The sequence below is a fragment of the Acinonyx jubatus genome, chromosome D2 (genome assembly GCF_027475565.1).
Source record: "Acinonyx jubatus isolate Ajub_Pintada_27869175 chromosome D2, VMU_Ajub_asm_v1.0, whole genome shotgun sequence".
NCBI lineage: Eukaryota > Metazoa > Chordata > Mammalia > Carnivora > Felidae > Acinonyx > Acinonyx jubatus.
The window spans coordinates 78357414-78384224 of record NC_069393.1 but is presented as its reverse complement, the minus strand read 5'-3'; the positions used below and the strand labels follow the sequence as shown (position 1 = coordinate 78384224).

Here is a 26811-nt window from a genome sequence, read left to right as displayed (position 1 = left end):
CGGGGAGCCCCTAGATGCCCCTCGACACCACGTGCCATGGACAGCCCCAGCACTCAGACTGGAAACAGAATGCCAGTGCCCACGAGCTGCTGTGTGCTCTCGGTGGGGAACCCAACTTTTCTGTGCCTCGGTTTCCCCAACTGTAAATGGGGATATATTAATACTCTCCTCCTCAGGCTGTTGTGATCATTATCTGTAAACATGTAAGTCAGCAAGTAAGCGGAAGTCACCCTGCGTCAGAGCCCCACCGATGGCCCCATTCAGAGTCACAGTACCTCCAGGCTGGCCCCAGCGGCAGACCCGGGCCCCAACTGCCTCCGGTTGTCCAGTCGGGTCTAATAAGGCACCAAGAGAAGGTTGGGAGGGCAAATGCATGACGATGGCCTTTGGTGACTCAGCTTCCGAGCCCACACGGGCTTCCACTTCCAGGAGTGTGGGCTACAGGTGTATCTCAGGAGAGCCCCTCAAAGCCCCCTCGCTCCTTCCATCCATCGGGACGGGGACCAAGTGTGGACACAGGCTGCAGCCTGCTCTGCCACCAGGACACTCTGGCTCCAACTCTTGGGAGAGAAAAGAGCCCAGTCCTGTGGCCAGAACCTAGGACTGGGCTCAAGGGGACAGGAGAGAGGACAAGTGTCTTCTATAAACTGCCAAGCACTCTGATCCACCGGTCTTGGGGCCTGTACCTGTGCAGCCCCTTGGGGCTGGGGGCCGCATCAGGGCCTGCTGGAGACGATGCGTGTGCTCCCCACAGCCGAGGCCCCTGCAGGCCCCAGGCACCGAGCTGCACGGGAGCACCAGGAACCATGGCGGTTTTCTAGGCAGCCAGAGTGGGCAGCTGGGTGCGAGACGTCGGCCCCCACCAGCCCAGGGTCCTCTGCAAAATCCCCACTCAAACTGTGGAGAGCAGAACAGAGTAAACAGAGCAGGCTGCAAGGGGGGCCAAGAACACGAGGCGGGGTCACATCAACAGTGGGGGGGTGCCAGGTGGAAGGGGCCAGCCCTCTGAGGCACTGTGTCCTGTGTCGGCAACTTCCCCCAGAACATTCTGAGAGCAGATCCAGAGATGAATGAGAGCGGGGCTCTAGACCGTAGTGGAAGGTCTCTCCTTGTGCGGCTCCCCTGCTCCCAGCCCAGCCCAGCCTCGGGAGAGACCAGAAAACTGCCAGCACACGGTGGGGACCCGGGGCCACGGGGACCAGGAGGAACAGGGTAGGGCCATGTGCTCAGGCTGCAGGCCCCTGCTTGGGTGGGAGACCCCCCAGCCTCGGGAGGCCGGACAGCACAGGTGCACCCAGAGCATCTCCCCGGAAAAGGGCTCACACATCCACACCAGTACGGCAATGCCACAGAGTTGGTCAGGCCCGAGTGCCTGGAAGTCAAGTCCCTCCCTTCAGTTATCCTGGGGCCCGAGTTTCCTCCAATAAAAATAACACTACCAGTATTCACTGGGCACTCACTCCATGCCAGGAAACGTGCTGAATGCTTTCCGCAGAATACGCTGTTCTGTTCTCCCCAACCTGAGCATCGATCCTCTTAGTATTCCCATTTTAAAGATATGGAAATTGAGGCCTGAAGTGACTGGAGCAGGATGGGAAGACGGACAAGTGGCTTTGACTGGAGATGCTTTGCTCCAGCGTCCCCAACCCGCACCCTGGGGATGGGGGGGGGGGGGGGCATTCTGGTTTCAAGATGGTCGCTGAGCCACAGGGAACAGTTGGGGGCGCTCTGCTTCACCTCACGGGCACCCCACAATTCCTCAGAGCACGTGGCTCTCCCAGAAAGAGGTCACGCAGAACCGGTCTACACTAGAAGTCTGTCTGCCCAAGCGGCAGCAACAGTATTCTCCGATCCCATGAGGCCGAGCTAAAAATAACTCCATCCCGACAATATTTTGAGAAATAAAGTGCCTTGAAATGTCATGGGAGGTAGCACAAACTTCTCAGGAAGTGCTTCCTTCCTCCGCCACGCCTCTGTTGCAGGAATTGAGAGGCAATCAGGGCACGCACTGGTGAGCACGCCCAGGCTCTAGGATGCAGTCAGCTTTCCAACAGCTGCAGGAGCCGGGCAAGTCAGAAGCCACTCGGAGGCTTACTTTTCTGTGAGATGGGGTGGGCGGAAAGGACCCGGAGAGTTCCCGAGGGTTCTCCTAGATGTGTGAGTCTCCATGGAGTATCTGTCCTCATACCTTCACCGTCACTGGTGTCTTCCAGATCTGCACTGCCAGCCCTTCGTGGGCAATCATGCGGCCCGGGGCAGACGTGCGTGGCCCTCTGTCTCAGGGGAGGGAGGCCTGTCCACCGTGTTCCCCTCGGCCAGGGGGGCTGAGGGGGACTCGGAGCGGCAGTCTGCTCTCCTGAAGCTGCCGGGCGTGTGCAGACCAGGGCCTCGCAGCATCAGGCCTCTCTTTTCCTCACATCAAACATCCCACAGGGAGAAGAGAGGGCAACCGGGAGACGGCACTCTGGGAAGCAGAAGGGCAGTGGCAGGGCCGTGAGACCCACCGAGGCGAGACCTGCAGACCGCGGGGAAAGCGACAGCAAATGGCAGGGTGCTCAGCAGACTCCGCAGGGTGGGCCCAGCCCTCAGCGCCGGGGTGGGAGGCTTGTGGGGGGGGGGGGGGGTCACCGGGGAAGGGGGAACTGGAATGGCCCAGAAGGGGGCTCAGTCACAACAGAGGACAAGGACTCTGTCAGGTCCTAAGAGGGTGTTTTCATCACCTGGGCCACACCCCCAATCTGAGCCCAACCCACACCCCATGTCTCTGCTCTGTGGCGGCTCACGCTTGGGGGTAGAAACCCACACACGCTTGTAACAGGGCAAAATAAGCCCAGAGGCTTCTGTTTATGATGCAGTCTACATTACTCACCCCTGGCTGAGATCTCCCCGTCCCACCCCCGAGGCAGGAGGCACAGAAAGCAGGAAACGGGGAGCCCGGCTCTTAGGACCAACCCTCACGCTGGCCACCCGGCCCTCTGGCCTCAGTACCCATCTGTGAAATGGGGGCAGTGTGATGGATGAGATAAGGCGCAGGCATTATCCACAATGAGCGCAGCCTGTAAACAGCACCTCGAGGCAGCCGTGCTGGGGCGCAAGGAAGAGTGGGGCTCACGCCAGCTGCTTCCGGCCTGGAGCGGGGCAGCCAGGCAGAAGGTGCCCTGCGAGGCCTAGCCTCCCCACCTCGCCTCTGCACGGCCTGCTCTGGGCGGGCATGCCCGCCGCCCACTCTCTGCAGCCCCGATTCACGCCTCCAGCCCGAGTCCCCACTTCCGGCAACAAGGGGGAGCCCTGCCACGTGGACAGAGAGCGCGAACACCCCTAACACGTTCCTAGGCCCCCAGGAGATCCCCAAGCTCCGTGTTCCCAGCACCTCTCTCAGCAGCAAGGAGGAGGCAGAGACGGCAGGTGGGGAAACTGAGTCTGGGCAAGCTCGCCTGGGATTCCAAGCAGAGGCTCTGGAGTCAGACACACCTGGTTCAACTCCCAGGCTATTACTATTTCTGATGCTCACGTTTCTCATTTAAAACCCAGAAAACTGTGTTTACCCTGCAAGCTGGTTGCACAAAGGAGGAAAAGCTCCACTGCTTACACTTGGTAAGTGCTGGATTACTCTAAAAAGATGGCTACTGGGGTGCCTGGGTGGCTCAGTTGGTTAAGCATCCGACTCTTGATTTTGGCTCAGGTTATGATCTCACAGTTTGTGAGTTCGAGCCCTGCGTCAGACTCTGAGCTAACATCGAGGAGCCTGCTTAGGTCTCTCTCTCTCTCTCTCTCTCTCTCAAAATAAATAAATAAACTTTATAAAGATGGCTATTAGTTTCATTACCTGAGCGATCAGGAGGCCTGAGCCATCACCTGGCGGTCCGTAGCAGAGGCAGAAAGCACAGTCCAGGCGCCCAGCCCCTCACAGCTCAGTCCATCCATCCCCCAGGAGCTAACGGACTACTGACAGCTTCCAACCTGACCCGTCAAGAGCCACTGTCCAAGCTGATCCTTGCCGAATCCGACCCCACTCTCCCGGCTCGGAGCGACAACACAAGATCTGTTTTTCGATACATCAGATTCCCAGTGGTCTTCTGCCAAATGGGGGCCTGTCCTGCTTCCTGCCTGCCTTCAGAGAGTCCCTTCCACAGTGACACTGAAGCTCTCTGCTCCCCTCCCCTCCCCCAGCCCTGCCTGCCCTCAGCTCCCCCAGGCCTCGGCTTACAGAACCCCCCCCCACTGACCCGGGAGACTTGGACTTTGGCTGCAGGACACTGCAGGACAGCTGGTCTCCCTGGAGCTCCGGGGTCCCTCGGCCTGCCCACATATTCTGTCCACCACACACGGGTCGGGGAGCAGGGCTAGAGTGTTCTCAGGCCTGCAGAGAGGAGCTGGGACACTAGGAGTCGCTACTGAGCTTCCGTCCCAGGGTGGCAGGGAGGCAGGACAGGAATTTATTTCAAACTATTTCCTATGGGGACACTGGTGCTTCCCCTCTACTAGTAGGTTCCAAACAGGTTAACCTCTTCCCCTCCTGGCTGACTCTGGCCAGAACAGGACGGGGGATGACTTCCACACGCCACCTGGATCCTGCCAGCCCCTAGATACAGTCTCCACAAGACCCGTGAGGCCTCCAGGGGGACGCTGGGGAGGGAGTCCAAGGAAGGTCAGGTCCATTCGGCTGTGAGGTGGGGCTGCACACAGGGGTGGGGTGGGCCCCTTCAGCCCCCGGCTCAGTTCCTAGCCTGTCTCGGCCTCTGCACCTGTAAAAGGGAGGGTGGGGTGTGGACGGGATCTGAAGACAGTGCTCCTTGAAGCTTTCAAATGCTCGGAAGAAGCAGAACCCGTTGCCTCTGCCCAGTGGAATTCACAAGGAACCCCGATACAGACAAGACAGCTGGTCTGGCTGAACCAGGGGTAGGGCCTGGAAGCCCCACAGGGATCCCCCTAATTCTCCTGAGGGGCCAGAGCAGAACTGGGGCTTGGAGCCCCGACCTGAGGACCCTGAGCCACATTCTCTGCCCTGTGGCTCGGAGCTCCCTTGGCAGCTGTGAGTGGTTCCTCCTGGCACCAGCCCCCACCCAGCAGGACCTCACGGCACATGTCCCTGGTGGCCGACTTGACTGGACTGGAGCGCCTGGGTGGCTCAGCCAGTTAAGCGTCCAGCTCTTGATTTAGGCTCGAGTCATGATCTCATGGTTCGTGAGATCGAGCCCCGAGTCAGGCTCTGTGCTCACAGCATGGAGCCTGCCTGGGATTCTCCCTCTCCCTCCCTCTCTGCTCCTCCCCTGCTGGCTCGCTCTCTCTCTCTCAAAATGAATTAATAAACACTAAAAAAATAAAAATAAAAATCCACCGGACTAACTTAAAACCATACAGAAACAAATGGAGAGACAGTAATCACAGGGAACCCTGCACGTGGTGGACTATGGGTTCAAAGGCCAGCTCTCACCAGCTCTGTGACCCCAGGCAAGTTACTCAACCTCTCGGAAATAAGAATAGTTAGCCATCCCCTGGGGAGTGTTATGCTAAGTGAAATAAGACAGTCAGAGAAAGACAGAGATCATACTTTCACTCACATGTGGAATTTGAGAAACTTAACAGAAGACTACGGGGAGGGGAAGGGAAAAAGATAGTTGCAAACAGAGAGGGAAGGAGGCAAACCATAAGAGACTCTTAAATACAGAGAACAAACAGGGTTGATGGGAGGGGTGCGGGGCAAGGGAGGGGAAAATGGGTGGGCATCGAGGAGGGCACTTGGGATGAGCACTGGGTGTTGTATGGAAGCAAAGAATTGTGGGAATCTACTCTGGAAGCCAAGAGCATACTGTATACAAGGCATGTCAGCTAACTTGACAATAAATTATATTACACAAGCAAAGAAAAGAACAGTTAACCATCCCACACAGCTGCTTTGAGAGTAAATGAACCAATTTCTGGTGCAGGGGGTCCCTTTTCTGCTGCGGCCAGTTTGTGTTTTCCCAACCACCTTAGGAAGAAGACACCTTACTTCACCACCCACAGTGAGGAAGCTAAAGCACAGAGAGGTTAGGTAACCAGCCCCTGGCGTTAACAGCTGAGCTGGGATTCAGAGCCCGGCAGGTCCCGGAACCTGTGTGCTTAACCACGAGGCTCCAAAGACCAGGGCACATGAGAAAATACTCAGATTCTGGCAAAGTCTTAATTTGGAACTATTTTCAAGGCCTAACTACTGCTTTATTTATTTATTTAACGTTTATTTATTTTCGACAGAGAGAGAGAACATGAAAGGCAGAGGGGCAGAGAGAGAAGGAGACACGGAATCCGAGCAGGCTCCATCCAGGCTCTGAGCCGTCAGCACAGAGCCTGACGCGGGGCTCGAACTCACACAGTGTGATTTCGGGACCTGAGCCGAAGTCAGACGCTTAACCGACTTGACCCAACCCAGGCGCCCCGCCTAACTGCTACTTTATGCAGCCTGATCAATGAGCTCTTCCCAGCCCTGTGTAAGCCAGAGCCAGAAGCCAGGAGAGACCTCCACTCAGGCACGAGGGAGGGAGGGGACCGAGCTCATGGCAGGCTCACCTGCACCTCACAGCATCGTTAAAACGCAGATGGAGCAGAGAGAGCAGCCCGCGCAGGGTCACAACGCCAGACATTCCATCCCTTGCCCACGGCCGTGAAGCCCAGGCCCTTCCCCAGGCCCCCAGGCCCCCCTGCCCCTGGGCCAGGGCCAGTCGGGCTGAAAGGCACCCACCTAGGCCTCCTGCCTTCGCCGCTGCAGCTTCTGATGAGCCACTGCTGTCCCCTCCCTGCCATCAGCTCTCTTTACAACCCCACATACAGGACATGCAAAAAAAAAAAAAGGAGAAAAGGCTCCGATGCTGTGCTACAAAGACCCAGGCAGATCCTGCACCTGCCTCCACCTGCCTCCGGGGCGGGGGGGACAATGATACAAGTCCCCCCGCAGTGGCCACCCAGCTGGCTCCACGAGGGGTGTCTGCTCCTGAAACACGGGCAGCCGTACCGCGGGCCTTTCTCCTGCAACCCACCCACCTCTCAGTCACGCGTTGGGGCCTTTAAGGGTTTCTTGCAGCGGCAGAAGGGCTCTGCTCTGGCCAGCCCGCCATCTCCAGGCTCCCATCCCGGGTCCCCTTGCGTCCTCAGCCCCCACCCACAAACTCCGTCATTCAGAGCCTGCAGTGCGGCCAGCCCTGTGCCCGCTCGGGGCGGGACATGACGCAGGGCAAACACGGTCCCTGCCGACCAGGTGATCCCCTGGGCGGCCACCCTCACCCTACATCCCTCACCCCCTGCGTTCTGCATCTCACAGAGTCCTCTTTGAGCACCCCTCCTCCCAGCCCCTCTGGACAAACACTCTGTGCCCGGCACCAGGCTGGGAACTCCTCCTCCTCGACGCTGCTGAACACACAGCAGGTGCTTGCAAAGCTGAGCTGCCTCTCAGATGTGCTCCCGGTGGCAGCAGCAGGCAGCCGACGTGGGCCACGTCTCCTAGCACGGGGGTGAGGGCGGCGGAGAGCAGGTGCCCCAGTAAGCTGGGGTAGAGCCTACTGCACTCGTGCTTTTTAAAGAAAAGCCAGCTTTTCCAATCGAGCGTCTCTCCCCCAAGGGAGGCTTGTGGTGTGCCGGGCCATGCTGGCGGGCTGCCACAAGGCTACAAGCAGGAAGAGAAACAAGCATGGCTATACCCGGACTCTTCCCGCCCCGCCGTCCATGAGCACTGCCATCCCCCCACACACGGGGAGGCCAAGAGCTGGTCTGTGAGAATGTCTTGGAAATTGGAGGACGTGGTCTCTAGGGGCGAATTTTCAAAGCGGTGCCGCAACTGTGATTCCACCCAGAGGTGGGGGCCTGGCTGGGCCTGCCCTCAGGAAGGCCCCAGAGTTCTGGAGGGTCGGGCCCGGCTGTGCTATGCACACCTGTCATATCACTGACCTATCCCCCCCACAGTTGGGTATTTATTGGGCTCCTCCTTTGTACCAAAGGGAGTACTTCCCCCTAAACCCTCATTTTACAGATGAGAAAACTGAGGCTCGGCGTTTCTTCCAGCTGGTAAGTGGCAGAGCCAGGACATGAGCCTGGGGCTCCCCTCTGTCTATGCTCACCCTTCCAAGCAGCAGCCCAGGTGAGTGCCCGGAAGCCAAGGACAAATGGTCCCTTCTCCCACACGAACACGTACACGACAGGGCTAGGCTTTCATCCAGGCATAGGGACAACTGTGACAGACGAATGCCCTGGAATGGCCTTACTGGCTGGGGTGACCTTAAATGAGTCGGCTTCTTCCCCAGAAAACAGCAGACTTTCTCCGCCTACCCTGAGGCTCGGAAGGGGGCCCCAAACGTGAAAATGGCTGGGAAGCCGAAAGGCCCCTGCCAATGGAAGACGGTTGCTGCTCAGTTTCACAAATGCAGAGCGTCCAACACGTGCAAGGCATCGTGGGGAAAACAAAACTGGCAAAGACTCATCCCTTCACGTGCAAAGCAGGGCGGGAGACAGCAGGGAGGCGGACGAGGCAGCGGAAGTCTGGGGTCTTCCCCCCTTCCTTGTAGGAGTGTAGCCCGTGGCGCCTGGGCATGGGAAGGGGACCAGGGACCCAGGGGAGGGGGCCCTGGGGCAGCGGGCAGGGGAGGAGCAGGTACTCAGCAGCCGGGCAAGGTCAGGTTGGCTACATGCAGGGGGACTGAGCAAATACGTAAATGGAGAGAGAATAACGTAAAGCAGGCTTCTCCCTGTAGAAGGAAGGCACAAATGTGCAAGAGCGTAAGGCTGGGATGAACCCTGTGGTGTTGGACCAGAATCAGAGGTACTGGTGCGAGTGTGCTGTTTTTGGGAGTAAGATACACAGGTGCTGATGGGTGGACGTGTGAGTTGCAAGTGCCTGTGTCCTACTTCTGTCCGCTCAGAGGGTCTCAGAACAGCGACCTGCCCCTCCACCCAGGCATGGGAAGAACGCCTCGTGCCCTAGGGTTCCATTCTAAATATCACTCTCCACTCAAAGGAACTAGGGCTCCTTGAGAAATGGCCGGCTCCAGGGCTGACGCAAAGACAGAATATTATGAACCTGAAACATCTTTTGGTGCCAGAAAAGTAAGGAAGGGCTCAGAGAATGGTGGGGATGTGTGCAAAGGACTCAGCTGCCGCTAGCCATGTCGGGGACCACGTGAGCATCAGAATAAATGACAGTAGGAACAGATGATAACCCACTGAACTGAACAGAATTCCGCAAGTCCACACGGGTATAAATAAACGGGGAGGAGAAAACATTCTTCTTTACGGTAGAATGCCGACATCAAGCGTAAGAACGCAAAATGCAATTGCTTAGCAACCGTCACAGAAATAGTTAATTCAAGGAGCAGTAATAGACCTTAGAGACAACGGATAGAAGCAGGGTGAGGACTGGGATTGTACATCCTCCAAGTAGCACCCCGCAAATCGTCATACCTCACAAAGGGGGAGAAAAGCCCATACCTTTGCATAAATTTACGGCAGTCCCCATCTTAATCGGTCAACATCAACACCACCGATACTGGTGGAGGCCTCCCGACAAGATGCGCCCAGAAGCACACAGCACCCCTTCTGTGATATTCTGGCCCAAAGGGCACAACGCAGGTCGTATCGCGGGGAAACATCAGATGAAGTGGGCGCCCCGTGATCCTCAAAGGTGTCAACGTCCTGAGAGCTGAGGCAAGGGCCAGCGAAGCAGTCTAGAAACAGGACCACACAGCTGCCTGCCCCCGGACCAGACGCTCCTCTCTACAAAGAACATCACGGATCTACCGGTGAAACCTCCCAGGTCCAGCCCTGGGAGACTAGTACGTGGAATTGTTTCTATTCTGGAAATCTCAGAAAAGGTTTGGAAACAAAGAGGCCGCGGGAAGCCCCGGCAGTGGCAGATGATTCTCCTGGAGGTGAGGTGTGTCTGGGGCACAACAGACAGGGCCCTGGGGTGAGGTCTAGCCCGGGCTCCAGCTTGCCATGGGGTGACCCCTGCCCTGGAGACCGTCCCTCTGTGACTCTCAGCTCATCCTCATATGAAGCCAGGGGTCCCCTAAGGGCCCTTCCGTGTGGGAGGACCTGGGAGTTCCTTCACTAGGGAAGGCCTTGAAGGCAGGATTCAGGCAGGCCACTGAGGAAGGATGATAGGACAGGTGGTGGGGCACAGCACGAACGAAGGCTTAGGGGTGGGATGGGGCAGAAGGGGCTGGAGCGGCTCGAGGACCCCCGGGCCTGCTGCCCCAGTCGCAGCACAGACACTGGCTGCTGCAAGAGGAAAACGGGGCATGTGGGTTGGGTGCGAGTGCATGCGGGTGTGCCAGCACGCCCATCCATGTGTGCTGCTCAAGGGGGCCTGGGTGTGAGTGTGGGGGGGCGGGGAGGGCTGGGTGCGTCTTTGTGTGTTATGGGACCTGGGTATGCACATGTGAGGGTGTGGGACCCAGCCGTGAGTGTGTTGCGGGTGTGAGTGTAGGGGACACGGCGCGTCAGGTGTGAGTGGGTGTGCACGCAGCCCCTCCCGGTACCGGCAGCACGGCGCCCTCTAGCGGCCGCCGCAGGAAGCAGTGTGCGAGGAAGGGAAAGTGAAAGCGGGCCCTAGCGGACCGGGAAGGAGGCGGTGAGGCCCAGGGCAGACGCGATGCGCAGGGTGTGAGAGCAGGAGGGGAGAGCAGGGGAGGAAACCGGAGGAGAACACAGAGGCCAGGCTGCACTTCTCCCGGGGTTCTCCTCAGGGACTAATGTGTCTTCAAGGCTGACACTGACCTTCTTGGGTGACCCGGGGCACTGGCCTCACACGACACCATGGGGCTGGCTTGGCCCTTCAGCTAGGGGAGCCTCCAGACCTTCCGATGCCCCTCCTCCAGTCAGGGCTGGCTCAGGCCCCTCTGCCAGGGACACACCCTAACCCCCACCCCATTCCGGGGTCCACAGTCCAAAAGGCCAGAGAAAATGGCCCGGGCACCCTCTCTGTGCCGGGGAGGCTGGGATCCCATCCTTGGGTGGCCATTCTTCCACGGGTCAAAATATGTGTACCAACACCCCTGCCCTGTCTGGGCCTCAGTTTCCACTTCTACAAGTGGGAAGCGGGGCCACTAAATGTCTGTGCCTGTCAGTAGGGAGATAGGACAAGCCTCTCGGGGCTGTCCCAGGCACCACAGGTTCCTAGGAAGCTAGCTCCAGGGGCTGGGAGCCTAACTTCTGGGCCGCCCCCAGGCCTCAGGGCCTCACTCTGTGGCCACCTCCCGGCCTCACCTGGGACCCCGTTCCAGTGCCCGCAGGGCCTAGCCAAGCTGTCCACGGTTTGAAAACCTTTCCCTCTTGCCCTGGACATGAAGCAGGCTTGGTCAGGGACCAAGAAGGCTAATGACGGTCAGATACCAGAAAGGGTTACTATTTCCAGTGCGGTCCCCCGACCACCAGCCAATCAAAGAGCAGGTACACCAAGCAGGTGTGGAGGGAGCCAAACCCAGGCAAAGCCAGAGGGCAGGGCCCAGATGGGCGTGTCTGCCCCTGCCTGTCCCACCCTCGCAGCCACCGATGCCACCACACGTGCCCACCTCTGCCTCTCCTGTGCCTTCTCTCCCGAGGCCCCTCTGGGTCCCTCCCCAGTCTCTGGGTGGACAGAGTACCGGGTGTCGACGCTGCCCCTGAGGGCTCTAGGAGCATAAACTGGGGAGAACACGGGCCTCCCGATGCAAGACAGCCAAGTGGTGAAGGGGCGGGAGGCAAGTGGGGCCCTGCCCACTGCGGGGGGAGCATAAACCCGCACAACCGATTTGGAAGTCTGGCATTGTCTGCTAAAGCTGACCCTGCGTATTCCCCACGACGCGGCAATTCCAGCTTTAGCGGATCGACACTACAAGGACTCATGCCCACGTGCCCACGACACATGGATCAGACGTTCCTGGAAGTACTTCAAAGAAAGCTTAAACCAGGACCCACCCACGTGTGCCCTCCGGGGGAGGGGAAGAGAGAGGTGTGTTCATACCAGGGAGGATGAACCAGCTATGGCCAGGTGAAACAGGCAGTAACACCAGTTAGATGAAGGTCAGCCCAGGAAAACCCAACTGCATTCTTGGGGGAAGCCGACCACATGGGAGAACCACAGAGAACACCGCGAAGCAGTCCCCAGGCAGGGTGCCATGGAGGCCTCTGGCTTTCCAGCCCCACGGGGGCCGCAGAGCACAAGGTTTTCTCTGGCTCTTCGCTGGGGTCTGTGTGTCACGAGTGCCATCTGCAGGGAACAGGGGGAGGTGCAGGGACCCCCGTGCCCAACAGAAATGCGCTGAGCCCTGATGTGAGCCGGGGAGGCAAGCAAGAACTTTCTAGCAGCTACACTGGCAAAAATTAAAACAGGCAGGTGAAATTAACATAAAATATTAGCACTGGAGCGTGTAATCGGTACAAAAAATTACTCACGAGCTTTTTCACATTCTTTCTCTACCGTTCAGTCTTGGAAATCTGTCTTGTGCGTCCAGCACATCTCGATTTCGACCAGACACAGTTCAAGTACTCGGCAGCCACCGGCAACACATGACCACCGTCCTCAACAGTGTGGCTCTGGAGAGAGGCCAGGGCTGAGAGGTCTCCCACCTGCCCTCCCGCACACAGAGCCCAGCCTCCTGTTCTGCCCTGTGGCCTCCTTCTCAGATGGCTCATTTGCTGCCTTACCTGTGACAGTGGTCTTCTCACTCTGCCCTGTGTGCTGACAAAAGCTGATTTACGTCCTTACAACAAACAAATAAAAAGATACAAAATTCTGGGGTGCCTTCCTTTGAGGGCCTGGGGAAGAAAGAGGGCCCAGATCTCAGGTGTGCCAAGGGGCTTTAAGAGAGTCTCTAGTGCCCCGGGAGGGTCCAGGAGGTGGCTGGCGGGGCAAGCGTTCCTCACTCCCCTTGGGCCCCAAACCCACAGGTCTCTTGGCTCTCGCACACGGGAGAGGGGCCTCACAGTGAACAGGTCCTTCTAATCCATTTCCTGGACCCTGTGAAAACAGATCGCTCGGGACAGATGCAACCCCCCACCCCAATCCAAGTACCCCTGGGTAACCGTGTTTTAACCAAGTCTCTACAGCATCCACAAAACTGTACTGTCTCTTCATGGCCACCATCAAAACCATCTGGAACATGTCAAGACAATGCTCTCATGTCTAAGACACCCTCAACGGCCCCACAAGCCAAACCCGGACACCACAGGGCACCTCCACGTGCCCCCAAGCACCTGACCCCTGAGAGGTGCCCATCGGCAACCTGACCAAGACTAGGCTGACTCCTGACCCAGGAAAGAAACACGGCTTCTCTGAACACAGCGGTTCGGTTCCAAGGTGTCCCTGACCAAGGGATGGCTCTGCCATCTCTAGCTTCTCTGTCTCCCACGAACTGAGAAGACAGAGCAAGAGGAGAGGGAGGGTGATCAGGGAGGGCTGAGGGCCCACAATCTGTAAACCGCCCCCCCCACCCCCCCCACTGACTACTTTGCCCAAATTGGGCCTGCCCCTCTGTGGCCTGGGGCAGCTGGAGCCTTTGTTCTCTTGTCTCCACACTAAACCCTATTCAAATCCCAGCTGTGAAACTTGGCCCCCGTATCTTTTGATACTTTACCTGACCTAGGAAAAGGTCAGCTAGGCCCCTCCTTAGAGGGCAGTTGTATAAAGGTCAGCAGATAACCACATCCTGTTCTTTTTGGAAAGAAAACGAAACAAAAACTGGGACACCCCAGGAATCCACGGAGGCAGGCAGGCAGATGAACTTGACCATGTGCAGGGACACTCACCTGAACTTGCCCGTCCGCACCTGCAGGGCTCTCATCCCGCACCGCTGGGCACCACCGACGTCACCCACGATATCGTCTCCAATCATGATGGCCTGCCAGGCAGGGAAATGAGCTCAGAAGTGATGTCAGGGGAGTTTATTCCTGTGTTCCTTCAGCTGTTTTGACATAATCAACTGCTTGATTTGATGTTTAAAACCACTACCATACAAATTAGGCAAGGCAATATTGTCATCGTATTGATTAAAAGTCAACCCACCTTGAATATATCTCTTGCTGCCCACTCTCCCACCCCCCAAGAGCCGAGTGGCTCTGAACAGCGCATATGTGGGCAATCTGAAATCAGTCCTCAGGTGTCAAAGTGATAACGGTGTCACAAGGCCACGTGGGGAGGCTGACACAGATTCGCCTCTACTTGAACACGGGCTGAACTTTACCTGCAGCTAAAAACTCCGTAACCAAGTGCCAACCACTAGCCCTGTGAAAATTAAATTTCTGGCAAATCTTTGTAGCTCCCAGTTTAGGACTTTTTGCTTTCAATAATGAGGGTACTACCTATAAAACCAAAATAATATGCAAACAAAAATACACACACACACACACACACACACACACACGCACAAAGGAAACGCTTGCAGACCGGTGATCATTTAAAAAAGCAGCCTCTGGGATATACTCTCCCACCCGACACAACATGAAAACCAGACAAATTACATGAAACAACAGTTTTCAAGTCACTGGACATCAAGCAATGAAGGGCAATGATTTCTGGGACACAGGAAACATAGGAGGTGAGCCCCATGAGTATATTCAGTTTCCAGACTGCGCGTGCAGGGAGGGAGAACCACACGGAGCCTGGCAGACTCCCCGAATGGAGGGACAGAGCTAAGGGCTGGGAGACCAAGGCAGCTGAAGTTCCCAGGATGCAGTATCAGAGAGGAGGGGACTACCCAGAGTAGAAGGGCACAGATCCACAGAGGGTCCCTCTGAATGAGGCAGCATTCTTCAGACTGCCGATCAGCACACGTGAGTGAGGAAACCACCCGAGGCCAGGGAAAGAATCACACTGCAAAATGAAAGAAAACAGTGCCCGGACCTCACACAGGGTTGGGAATAGTGCCTGTTCCCACCAGCCAGACTGGAAAATCTCATCATTCACAGGGCACTGGGTAGTGTTCTCAGGAGCATCTTGCCTTCGTAGTGGGGAGTAATTAGCCTTAGACCAAACCCTGCTCTGGCACTGCCTCCCAAGTCTCTAAAGCAAGACCTGGAAGGATCAAACTGTTTCCAAGTCATTTAAGTGCATCCCAGAACAAAGTGCATACGAAAATATCCAGAACCCTCCCCCGCCGAAAAGCAGAATTTGCAACGTCTGGCAACTAATTTAAAAAAGTGATCAGACATGCAACGAAGGCAAACATCACACATAATGAACAGAAAACTCAATCTGTCTAAACTGACCCAGAACTCACACAGATGTGGGAATTAGCAGACAAAGACATTAAATTAGTTACTGCAACTATCTTACATATGTTCCAAATGTCAAGTAGGGACATGGAAGATAAAAGAAAAGATCCAAATGGAACCTCTAGAGATGGAAACTACATCAGACTGTTTTTCCGACAGAGAACTGCTTTTATTTTTAATTACTAATAACAGTGCAATTTACTGACATTTACAACTAATCGCAAGTATGCGGTACTAAATAATGCTTACATTTTATTTATACTGGTAGCACCTGAAATACATTATGTCTGGAATGGAAAATCTGCTGAATGAAATTAATAACGGATTACACAACACAGAAGAAAAGATTAACGAACTTGAAGATATAGCAATAGAAACCATCCAAAATGAAACCAAGAGAAAAAAGTAACTTAACAAAAATGAACAGAACATCATCAAGCTAGGACATGACTTCAAAGGGCCTGATATACGTGTAACTGGAAGATGAGAGGAGGTGACAGAAATAAAATGTGACTTCCTAGTGGCTAAAAATTTTCTAAACACAATAAAACTGATAAATCCACAGATCCAAGACCCCAATCATCACCAAACACAAGAAACACGAGGAAAATTACATTTAGGCACAACATAATCAAACTACTCAAAGTCAGGGACAAAGCAAAAATCTTAAAAGCTGCTGAAGCAAGAAAAAAGTACTGTTACACAGTAAGAAACAAAGATAAGACATGAGATTTTCCACTGGAAACAATGCAGGTGAGAAGATGGTGGGGCGCCATCTTTAAAGTACTGAGAGAGGGAAATGCCAACCTAGCATTCTATACCCAGCAAAAGTATCCTTCAAAAACAAAGGCAAAATAAAGGCATTTTCAGATATCTTAAGCTTAAAGGCATCATCACCAACATATCCACACAAAAGAAATGTAATAGGAAGTCTCTTAGGCAAAAGGAAAATGGTACTAAGTGGAAATATGGATCTGCACAAAAGGACAGAGAAAGAGTGATCCATGGCATATGTTGATCCCTTCTTCTACCAGCCAACTCCTAACAGGCTTTCAAGACCACCACCTTTGAACCCAGCTGGGATCTGAGACCCCCCCCAAAACCCTCTGGTTACCCCCTGGCATGTCCCCTACTGCATTGTACTGGTTCACTCATCGTTCTTTTCTAGAAACGTGTGAGCTCCTGCAGGCAGGGCTATGGGCTGATGCTGGCACTTAGCTGATGCCCAAAAACTTGAGTGGATCAGTGTCCTAATTTAAGGCATGGCTGCCGACGTCAGGAGACACTTAGGAGGTACAGCCAATAGGTCTCCTCACTGGTCACCAAAGTAGAGTCTACTTCAGTGCTGCCTCAACTTTAGTCATTAGTGGGTCTCCTTTTGCGATATCCACATGTATTACTAACATTATTGTTTACGTTGATTCATACTTTCTTACATATGTACTTTTTTTTTTTAACGTTTATTTATTTTTGAGACAGAGAGAGCATGAACAGGGGAGGGGCAGAGAGAGAGGGAGACACAGAATCTGAAACAGGCTCCAGGCTCTGAGCTGTCAGCACAGAGCCCGACACGGGGCTCGAACTCATGGACTGTGAGATCATGACCTGAGCCGAAGTCAGATGTTTAACCAACCAAGCCACCCAGGCGCCCCACATATGTACTTTTAAAGAAAAAAAGAACAGCTTCCCTCACTTAACTACCACAAAACTCTGATTAAAAGCTTCAAAATATTCTCAGGACAAGATTCTGCTAGTGGAAGAAAAATCGGACGTCTTAGACATCAAACATTCTCCAGATCTGTTCTCAAGTCCAGTTGGGATTTTACGTGGTTGGAGGCCAGATGGGTCTGAGAAACCAGACTCCACGTGACAAGACGGGTGTCCTGATTCCGACAGGGTGGAAGCTTCAAAACTGACAGTCACTCCACAAGTCTCCCCTCTGGAATTCAGATGCCAGGTGTGGGTGGCTAATCAGTGAATAGATACACCAGCCAAAATCAAGGACAATCCAAACGATGACTGTGAGGCATTCACACTGGGGGAATGAATTTGGACTCTGCCTGTAAGGACAGGAGTCCGCAAGGAACATGTCTCCCATCTCAGAGTGGGGGATAGGGGGCAGTGGAAGCAGAGGCAGGCCTTGTGTGACCAGCAGAATGGACAGACTGAGCTCAGGTTTCAGATGGGGCCAGAGCAACCAGGCTCAAACTCCAGCTCTGTTATCTGCTAGTTCTGTGGTCTTGGGCAAGGCTCTGCTTCAATCTGTAAAAGGGGTCTAAGCGGTGTGGCATTTAAATGAAACTATATCAATTAAGCATCGAGGACAGTGCCTGCACATAAGTTATCTGCATATGTTTAAAAGGAAAAACATACTAGGAAATGTTTTGTTGGGGAAATTCCTGATCTAGCCCTGTTGGAGATAGTCCAGTCTCTATGATGGCACTCTTGCCTCCAGTGACCCAGCACTTTTGTATTAAGCCCCTGTGGGGGGCAGGCAGTGGGGATACAGGGGATCAAAGAGACACAGTCCCTGCCTTCATGAAGCTCCTGGTTGAATACAGAAGACAGACGTTCATCAGACAATTTCATAAATACATAGCCAAGACCTGTGATAAGGTGCAGGAGGCTGTGAGGGGTAGTGGTCGGGGAAGGCTTCCTGGAAGACGTGAGGTTTTGAGCTTCAACCTGAAGGGCAAGAGGGGCCGGCCAGGTTAGGAGGTAGGGGCATTCCCAGCAGGGGACCCCATATGTGTGCTAACAACCCATCTGCCGCCCTTCCCCAGGGCAGGGCCATACAATGCATTCCACAAAGCACAGGCTAATAAGCCCGAAGCGACTGTCCTTGGAAACATCTGAACAGGCATTCAAATAACTGGAGAAATCATGAAGAGTTTGTGGAAAAGGACAAAGACTGAGCTGGTGCCACTCTGGGGGTCAGAGAGGTAGTTCCAGGTAAACACGAGGCTCTTCTAACAACCAACACAGGCTGCCTCGGAGGTACCACTCAATCATATTCAAGCAGAGGCTGAAGGGGCCTTCATCAGGGAGGCCCCAGGTAGAAGCTCGGACGTGGACAATGACCACCAGCACTGAGACCTCTGCCAACGGCTAGTGGCCACAGCCGCCTGATCTCACAGTCCATGAGTTTGAGCCCCACATCGGGCTCTGTGCTGTCAGCTCAGAGCCTGGAACCTGCTTCGGATTCTGTGTCTCCCTCTCTCTCTCTGCCCCTCCCCCACTCATGTTCTGTCTCTATCAAAAAATGAATAAACATTAAAAAAAATTTTTTTTAATTCCATCGATTTAAAGAAAAATTGAGTAATAGTGCCAGTGGCAAGTACCCAGGTACGGTAAAAATTGGAAATTTCTTCTAGGATGACTGTTGGCTTGGGAGAGCACTGCCAAATACAAATGGGTTTTTTTTTTTCTTAGTGTTTACTTATTTTTGAGAGGGGGGAGAAGCAGAGAGAGAGGGAGACACAGGATCCAAAGCAGGCTCCGGGCTCTGTGCTGTCACAGAGAGCCCGACGCGGGGCTCGAACCCATGAACCACGAGATCATGACCTGAGTGGAAGCTGGACACAACTGACTGAGCCACCCAGGCCCCCAAATCCAAATAGAAGAAACAGCCAGGGGGCTACGTGTGCCTCCTGACAAGAGAAGAGCAGCAGGGCTCACACATGGGTGGTTCTGCAAGCCAGGGTCAACCGGGCCACCACACGACTCATCCAGGAGGAGGGCGCCGGACCAGCCATGAGCCCCAGGATGAGATTCTGCTTTCTGCCCTCTCGAGGCCTCTGAACGTTCCTAACCTTCCAACCTAGGGCCCTGTCCATTGCTACCGGAGGCTCCGGGGGCCATCTTGCTAGAAGTAACTTGGAAATGAAACAGGTCTTCCAACGAATCCGTGTCAAGCCTGATGCCTTCCATGCTTCTGGGGAAAAGAAGATTTTGTGCACACGTTCCCCCAAGGCAGTAGAAAGTCTTCGCCCTCGGAACACAGCCTCCCGGGGCTTCCTGGGCAAGGCCATTTGCTGCTGTGACCCACAAAGGCGGAAGCAGAGATCTGGGCCCTTGGAGGAAGAACTCTGGAGAAGCGGCCACTGTACTCGGTCACGACGAGCCGATGCCCGATCCGGGCAGCGCCCCGAAGCCGCATGTGAGGCTGGGGGAGCGCAGGGGTGCCGGGGACGCTGCGGGGCGTGCAGCTGCCCGGAGCAGTGATGCCTGTCCGGGCCAGCTTGTGGGCTCTGCAAACCAAAATGCGCTGGGGCCTCCGGGGATTTCACAGATTTACTATCGGTGAAGGGCAATGATCACGCGACGAGGGGCAATTATTGCCAAATCATTTAGGATTTAAAAAAAATCATTGGCAAGAAGATAGAGGTCAAGAGGTGCGCCGTCGGGGGAAATAAAAAACCCCTACCTGTCAGGCCCGGGATGCACTTCCTTTCTGACTGCAATACGGTGAAGGCAGGGCAGAGGCACCCGGCGAGGCTGGACTCCCAGGGAACATGGAGACCCGGAGAGCCGGAGGGGGCACTGAGCCCCGCAGGCAGGTCTTCCGGTCTGAGCTTTCAAGCAGCTTCGTTCACGTTTCTTCAATCTTTGCCTGCCAGCACCTCCTTACCGTCTGCCAGGGGAAGAACCCGCGCTGACAGGTGACCGTGTTTGGGAGCAAGCCCACCTGTCATACACTTTCTGGTCGCCCCAGGACTCTGCCCAGGAGCTCTCCTCCCTCTCCCAGGGCAGCACAGCAGGGCTGGCGGTGAAGGAGCCGGGGGCTCAGTCCGGATCTCAGCCCCGAGGGGCACACACCCCTGCAGGGAGATGCCTCAAGAGGACATCTAGCACTCGATGCGTCCCGGGTCTTCAGCCTGCGGGTTTGGAGGCACCCGGGCCCCCTCAGAGACCCGGAGATGGCCCACTGCTAAGGAATCCCCCCACAGTCCGACACATTCGTGAGGCACAATTCCAAAGCACAGCACAACTCAAAGACCGCTATGTCATAAAAAAGTAAAAACAGTGTGGTAAGGATGTGGGGGATACAACTGGTAAGGAAGGTAAACAGATACCACCTTTCTGAAACAGAAATAAGCAATGTTCGGGGCACCTGGGTGGCTCAATCGGTTAAGCGTCCGACTTTGGCTCAGGTCACGATCTCCCAGTTCGTGAGTTCGAGCCCCGCGTCGGGCTCTCTGCTGTCAGTGCAGAGCCCATTCTGGATCCTCTGTCTCTCTCTGTCTCTCTCTCTCTCCCCGCCCCTCCCCCACTTTCTCTCAAAAATAAATAAAACATTAAAAAAAAAAGAAAAAAATAAGCAATGTGCATCATGGCCCAACAACTACCCTCTAGGTAAGATTTCTCCACAAATAATTAGATTTGTACAAAAGGGCACACATACAAGGGTATTCATAGGGTTTGGTACGATAGGAAAATTGGGAGTCATCTAACATCCGACGACAGGGGATATAAAGAACATTATGCTAGCCCATATGGAAGAACACCACAGAGCCACAGACATTATTTTGTGAAAGTGTCTAAAAAGGCACAAAGGAAACTGCTCCCAATACAATGCTGTATTTAATACTTAAAATTGGAAAAAAAGAAGATCATTCAAACTGTGTGTTAAAAATGTATACACAGATGGGGCGCCTGGGTGCCTCAGTCAGTTAAGCGTCTGAATCTTGACTTCAGCTCAGGTCATGATCTCATGGTTGGTGAGCTCGAGCCCCACGATGGTGGGTTCCGTGTTGACAGAGCAGAGCCTGTCTGGGATTCCCTGTCCTCCCTCTCTGCCCCTCTCCCCCTCTTGCGTGCTCTCTCTCTCTCTCAAAATAAAAATAAACTTTCCAAAAAAATGTATATGTAGAAACTAAAATATTGGAAGGGTTATGCGGGATTTGTGTTATTCTGGTTCGTAGGATGAGGAACAGTGTTTTTCCTTGTACTTTCTGAATTTTCCCTGTTGCCTTTAACAAACATCACTTACTTCACACGATGAAATTCTTGTGCTTTGAGGAGAAGAAAATCTTATTTTTAAAAAGGCTCTTGGGGCACCTGGTTGGCTCAGTCGGTTGAGCATCTGATTGCGGCTCAGGTTGTGATCTTGTAGTTCGTGAGTTTGAGCCCTGAGTGGGGGGCTCTGTGGTGACAGCCCAGAGAAGGCTCTGGATGTGCTGCACCCCCTCTCGCTGCCCCTCCCCCTCCCACGCTCACATACACCCTTGCTCTCTTTCTCTCAAAAACAAATAAATATCGTTAATAAGTAAGTAAAGGTTTTACAGACCCTTCGTGACTGGGATACATGCCTACGACAACCTCAGAGCCACAATTTCCCGAAACTCCAGACAGTCTCAAACCCGGGGCTATGGTGTCAGGCCTGTCCCTGTCTGGAGACAGAGCTTCACGTTCAAATCCGGGTTGCAGGAGCTGGTCCGCTCTCTCCCGGTGCTCTGGGCTCACATGGTCCCTGCAAGGTCTCCCTGAACTGACACCCAAGACTCGCGGGTGGCGGGCCTGAGCTGGTGGAGGGGACTGGGGATGGGCCTTCCGTGGAAATTCCCGAGGGGGACGAGGCCATGAGAGAAATGAGTGGCTCTGCTTGGACACTCCCTCCCCACCCACAGGTCTCCCCACCCACAGCCTGTCCCCGTAGCTGCGTAGCTAGAATGAACGATCTGAGAACCAGTGAGCAGAATGACAGCAGAATGACAGAGCCTAGTCCGCGTTTTATGCCCGGCCCTCTTGGGAGAAACCTACAACCCTTGCCCACATGTTTGACAGACCATCCCTAGGGCATTTACCCTCACCCCCTAAGATCCTAACTTTATTTTCTATGGTTGGTATTCAGTCAACAATATTTAGTATTTTTGAAACTAGAAAGTGATACTGTCCTACTTCATGTGCCTTTAAAAAGTCCAATCACCAAACCGAAAAATCCTGCTATGTGGCTGACGCCCCTGGAGGCCTGGGGCACAGCAAAGGCCTGGAGGGGATGGGGTCCTGGCCACATGCCTCATCAGCAGATTAATCTTGGTTTCGGCACTAGGGTTTCTGTGACTATTCCCTAATGCTGTGGTTCTCACCTGGGGGGCAACCTTGCCCCTGGGGGGATTTTGGCAACATCTGGAGACAGCTGTGGTTTCACAACTGGGGGAAGGGGGTCCTAAGCTTCTGGTAATGCACAGGGTGGCTCCCCACCACAAAGAATGATCTGGCTCCCAAATGTCAAGAGTGCCGAGGTGGGGAATCCTGCCTTGACCTCAATATGGAGGTGCAGATGCCTATGACGAGGACTGGAGCAAGGACTCCACGAAATAAATAGGTTTGTGGGGCGCCTGGGTGGCTCAAGTCGGTTAAGCGTCCGACTTCGGCTCAGATCGTGATCTCGCGGTCTGTGAGTTCAAGCCCCGCATTGGGCTCTGTGCTGACGGCTCAGAGCCTGGAGCCTGTTTCAGATTCTGTGTCTCCCTCTCTCTCTGCCCCTCCCCTGTTCATGCTCTGTCTCTGTCTCAAAAATAAATAAACGTTAAAAAAAAATTTTTTTTTAAAGAAATAAATACGTTTGTGACGGTTCACGTATTCGAGGTCCTTCCTCTCCAAGCCTTGGGCTCCCCATCAGTGAGATGGGCGCCCCCCAACCCCCAGCTTCTTGGCTGCTGTGTACCGACTCCCGTGCTAACTAAGCACTCTGGTTTCAACAGTCCCAATTTCCATGAAACCTGCACGATTTGCAAAGGACAGAATTTCTACGTGTATGGAAAACTGCCAAAACCTTCACATCATTCGGGCTGTAGTATGAAGCTATAAAACCACCCACTGATTCCGAAGCCTTAAGCCATGAGAAATTAGGTATTTCTAGAAGCAACCTTTAAGGTATGTTATTCTTTGCCTTATTACTGAATCCTGGAAAGGGCCTGCTTACCTCTTAGAGGTTTGAATTTCCAATCTATTAGAGTAATACCAGCAATCTGTTATTTCTAGGCTATCGAGGAAAGGTTAGAATGGAAATTGCATTTGGGTGGTTATGTCCATTCTGAGTGCAGGCTGAGGACTCAGCAGAGGAAGCACGCCCTGGCCTGGAAGGAGCAGTTATCAAGGGAAATGACTGCTGATAACTTTATTGATTAAAGCGGCTTGAAAAATTTAAGGTTTGCCACAGCCCTGGCACTTCCACAGCAAGATTGCTCCTCACAGGCATTTTTCATTAAAAATAAAGAGGCAGGATCAGAGAATTATTACCTTGTGCATAAGACACAGTTCATTTGAAATGGCCTTATTTTGAAATACTGCCTTAAAAGGTCTACACATCCTGAGGCTCGAGTAACGTTAATGAGCGTTTTAGAAAAACGGTGGGGTGAGGGTGTTAACAGCACACAGAAGTTGCCACTCAACTGTCAAGGGGAGAGACAGAAATGACATTTGAGGGTGGAAGGGAGAATGATAATATGAGAAGTAAATAAGATTCAGCTTTGCCACATGTGCTCAGAGCTACCAGAGAAAACAATTCCTTAGCTGCCCAGGGTATCCGATGCTCGCCATCGACTGGACAGCCGAGGGACCTTGACCTCATCACACACAAAGACTCACCAGGAATCTAAAACACAACGCCCACAGCCCCAGCACCCGCCACATGAGATGCCCAGATTAACGGGACGCCCATACGGGCCTCGGCTGCTCTTTGGGGTTTGGGGAGGACAGTTTCTCATTCAGAATGGAAAAGGTGCCAGTGGGGAAAATAACTGAAAAATGCCAAAAAGCAAAAAGAGGAGGGGGGAAATCATCCCAGGTCGAACTCCCCAAATACATCCAGCGATAACGTGACGTCCAGTGCCCCCGGCCTTACTTTCTAGACAGGGGCAGCTTTTGTTGTGTTGTCTGTTTGCAGGAGGTTCTGAGACGACTATGATCACACTGCTCATATAATTCTAAATACCGGCTTTTAAATCCACGTTATGGGAGCCTTTCTTCCGCCCTGTAACAAATCATCTTCAGAATTTATTCCCTCTTAACCGTATCCAATGAGTAGGATATAAATATATACATAGTTGTTTACATTTAAGAAATGGAAAGGTGGGGCACCTGGGTGGTTCAGTCGGTTAAGCGTCCAACCTCGGCTCAGGTCATGATCTCGCGGTTTGTGAGTTCGAGCCCCGTGTCAGGCTCTGTGCCGACAGCTCAGACCCTGGAGCCTGCTAAGGATTCTGTGTCTCCCTCTCTCTCTGCCCCTCCCCTACTTGTGCTCTAACTCTCTCTCTCAAAAAATGAATAAATGTTAACAAAAGGAAACAGAAAAAAAGGTAAGCCATAATATTTATAAAAAGGGCTACCAACGAGAGAGGAGTAGGAAGAGAAAGAAAAGGACAGAAGCTCCACTCCCTTAGCTGTATCTTATTTTAGGGATTTGATTTTGAAATCAAGCAAATATTTTACATAACTACAAAAAAAATGTAAATGTTGAGGGGCGCCTGGGTGGCTCCATCAGCTTCGGCTCAGGTCATGATCTAAGTTCAGGAGTATGAGCCCAAGTCCAACTCAGCAAGGAGCCTGCTTGGGATTCTCTCTCTCCGTCCCTCTCTGCTCCTCCCCACCCCTATCAAAATAAATAAACATGAAAAAAAAATTAAAGGGGCACCTGGGTGGCTCAGCTGGTTAAGCATCAGAGTCTAGATATCTGCTTCAGTTGTGATCTCACAGTTGTGAGATCAAGCCCCACATTGAGCTCTGTGCTGAGTGTGTTGTCTGCTTGGGATTCTCTCTCTCTCTCTCTCTCTCTCTCTCTCTCTCTCTCTCTCTCTCTCTCTGTGCCTGTCCCTGGGGCTCGAACTCATGGATCATGAGATCATGACCTGAAGTCAGACGCTTAACTGACTGAGCCACCTGGGTGCCCCTAAAAAAATCCTTTGTTACCTTGGGAAGATGCTAGAGAATCAACTCATTATTCTGAAAACTAATAAACAATGAAAAACAAACAGGAATTTATCTGGAGTTCCCTATATGAACTGTGCCCCAGGGTAACAAACAGTTGGTGAGCAGCTTTCCTATATAGAAATAATCCAGAGGGAAAAACGAAGAAGGAATGACAGAATTCAAATATCACCATTCTGCTGCCTTTGATGAATTAAAGGAGTCAACACCAATCACGAATAGCAGCTAACAACACAAAAGGAGAAAAGGGGACACTCTCTGCCTACTGAGGACACGTCACCACCTATAAAGTAATCATGAAAAAACTGAACAAGACTCTGAGCGAGCTTCTAGATCTAACTATCAATCTCCAGAGAACAGAGGACAGACGAGCATGTGAAGGAATACTTCTGAGGTGTAATCAACGAAATCCAGACCGTGGGAAATTCCACAGGACAAACTGCCCAGTTGCTGCTTCATAATGTTGCAAGGAAAAAACAAGAGGGAGATGGGGGTGGGGTGGAGTTGGGAATCAGTAGATAAAAACACTGCTTGAGAATCTCACGGACCTATCACGATGCAAGAGCCTCATCTGAATCTGATTCAAACAAATTGCAAGCAACATGAAACAATTATAAGACTAACAAGGGAACATGAACAATGACTGGACATTTAATAATATTAAAGAATTATTGTTGGTATTCTTTAGACGTGATAATGGCATTATCTATGATTTTGAAACAAATTCCTATCTTTTAGGGGCACCGAAATATTCATACATAAAGTAACAAGATTTCTGGGATATGATTCAAAATAATCTAGGGCAAGGGCGCCCGGTTGGCTCAGTCAGTTAAGCATTTGACTCGATTTTGGCTCAGGTCGTGATCTCATGGTTCGTGAAATCGAGCCCCGTGGTTGGCTCTGAACTGACAGCTGGGAGCCTGCTTGGGATCCTCTGTCTCTCCCTCTCTCTCTGCCCCTCCCCTACTTGCACACACACACACACGTGCGCACTCTCTTTCTCAAAATAAATTCATAAACATTTCAAAATAATCTAGGAGAGGGGCACCTGGGTGGCTCAGTTGGTTAAGCCTCCAACTTCGGCTCAGGTCATGATCTTGTGGTTCGTGGGTTCGAGCCCCACATCAGGCTCTGTGCTGACAGTTCAGAGCCTGGAGCCTGCTTCCGATTCTGTCTCCCTCTCTCTCTGCCCCTCCTCAGCTCGTGCTCTGTCTCTTTCTGTCTCTCAAAAATGAATAAATGTTAAAAAAAAATTTATCAAAATAATCTAGGGGAGAAGAATGGGTAGAGTATAGATTAAACAAGACGCTATTAATCTTGAGAGGGGTCCTAATGGCCAAATACGGGACAATCTGACGACAAAATAAATAACAACGGGAATGAATTGTAACTTAGAGAATAAAACAAATAGCCCTGAGTCCATATTGGAACGAACAAGTAAATGGGGGCAAAAAAAGGAAAGCTCTTTCTTACAGTAAATTCCAACTAACAAATACAGAAGGAACGACAGAAATACAAAATGACCATTCGGCAAACACCACAGTAAGAACTGCTTCAGGTAAAAATTATCACTGGAGGGGCGCCGGGGTGGCTTGGTCGCTTGAGCATCTGACTCTTGACTTTGGCTCAGGTCATGATCCCCGGGGCCATGGGATCGAGCCCCACATC

General features: G+C 53.0%; 1 protein-coding gene and 1 long non-coding RNA gene across 7 annotated transcripts in view; one reads left to right on the top strand and one right to left on the bottom strand.

Moving 5' to 3' along the window:
* The window catches only part of LHPP (phospholysine phosphohistidine inorganic pyrophosphate phosphatase), a 118968-nt gene that overhangs the window by 58878 nt on the left and 33279 nt on the right, over window positions 1-26811 (bottom strand). For 2 of the 6 annotated variants that reach the window (XM_027063336.2, XM_027063337.2), the window contains exon 6: window positions 13750-13841. The exons of 2 other annotated variants lie outside the window; for them this stretch is intronic. In XM_027063336.2, the coding sequence (XP_026919137.1) occupies window positions 13750-13841 (92 nt within the window). Of the gene's footprint in view, window positions 1-4245; window positions 4746-13749; window positions 13842-16654; window positions 19847-26811 lie in introns of those variants that run through there. 2 more of the 6 variants (XM_027063335.2, XM_053207063.1) reach the window with 2 other exon arrangements.
* Window positions 834-5603, top strand: LOC128312570 (uncharacterized). The gene is made up of 3 exons (XR_008292036.1): window positions 834-2157; window positions 2434-3594; window positions 3683-5603. It is a non-coding gene; the product is annotated as an uncharacterized LOC128312570 (long non-coding RNA).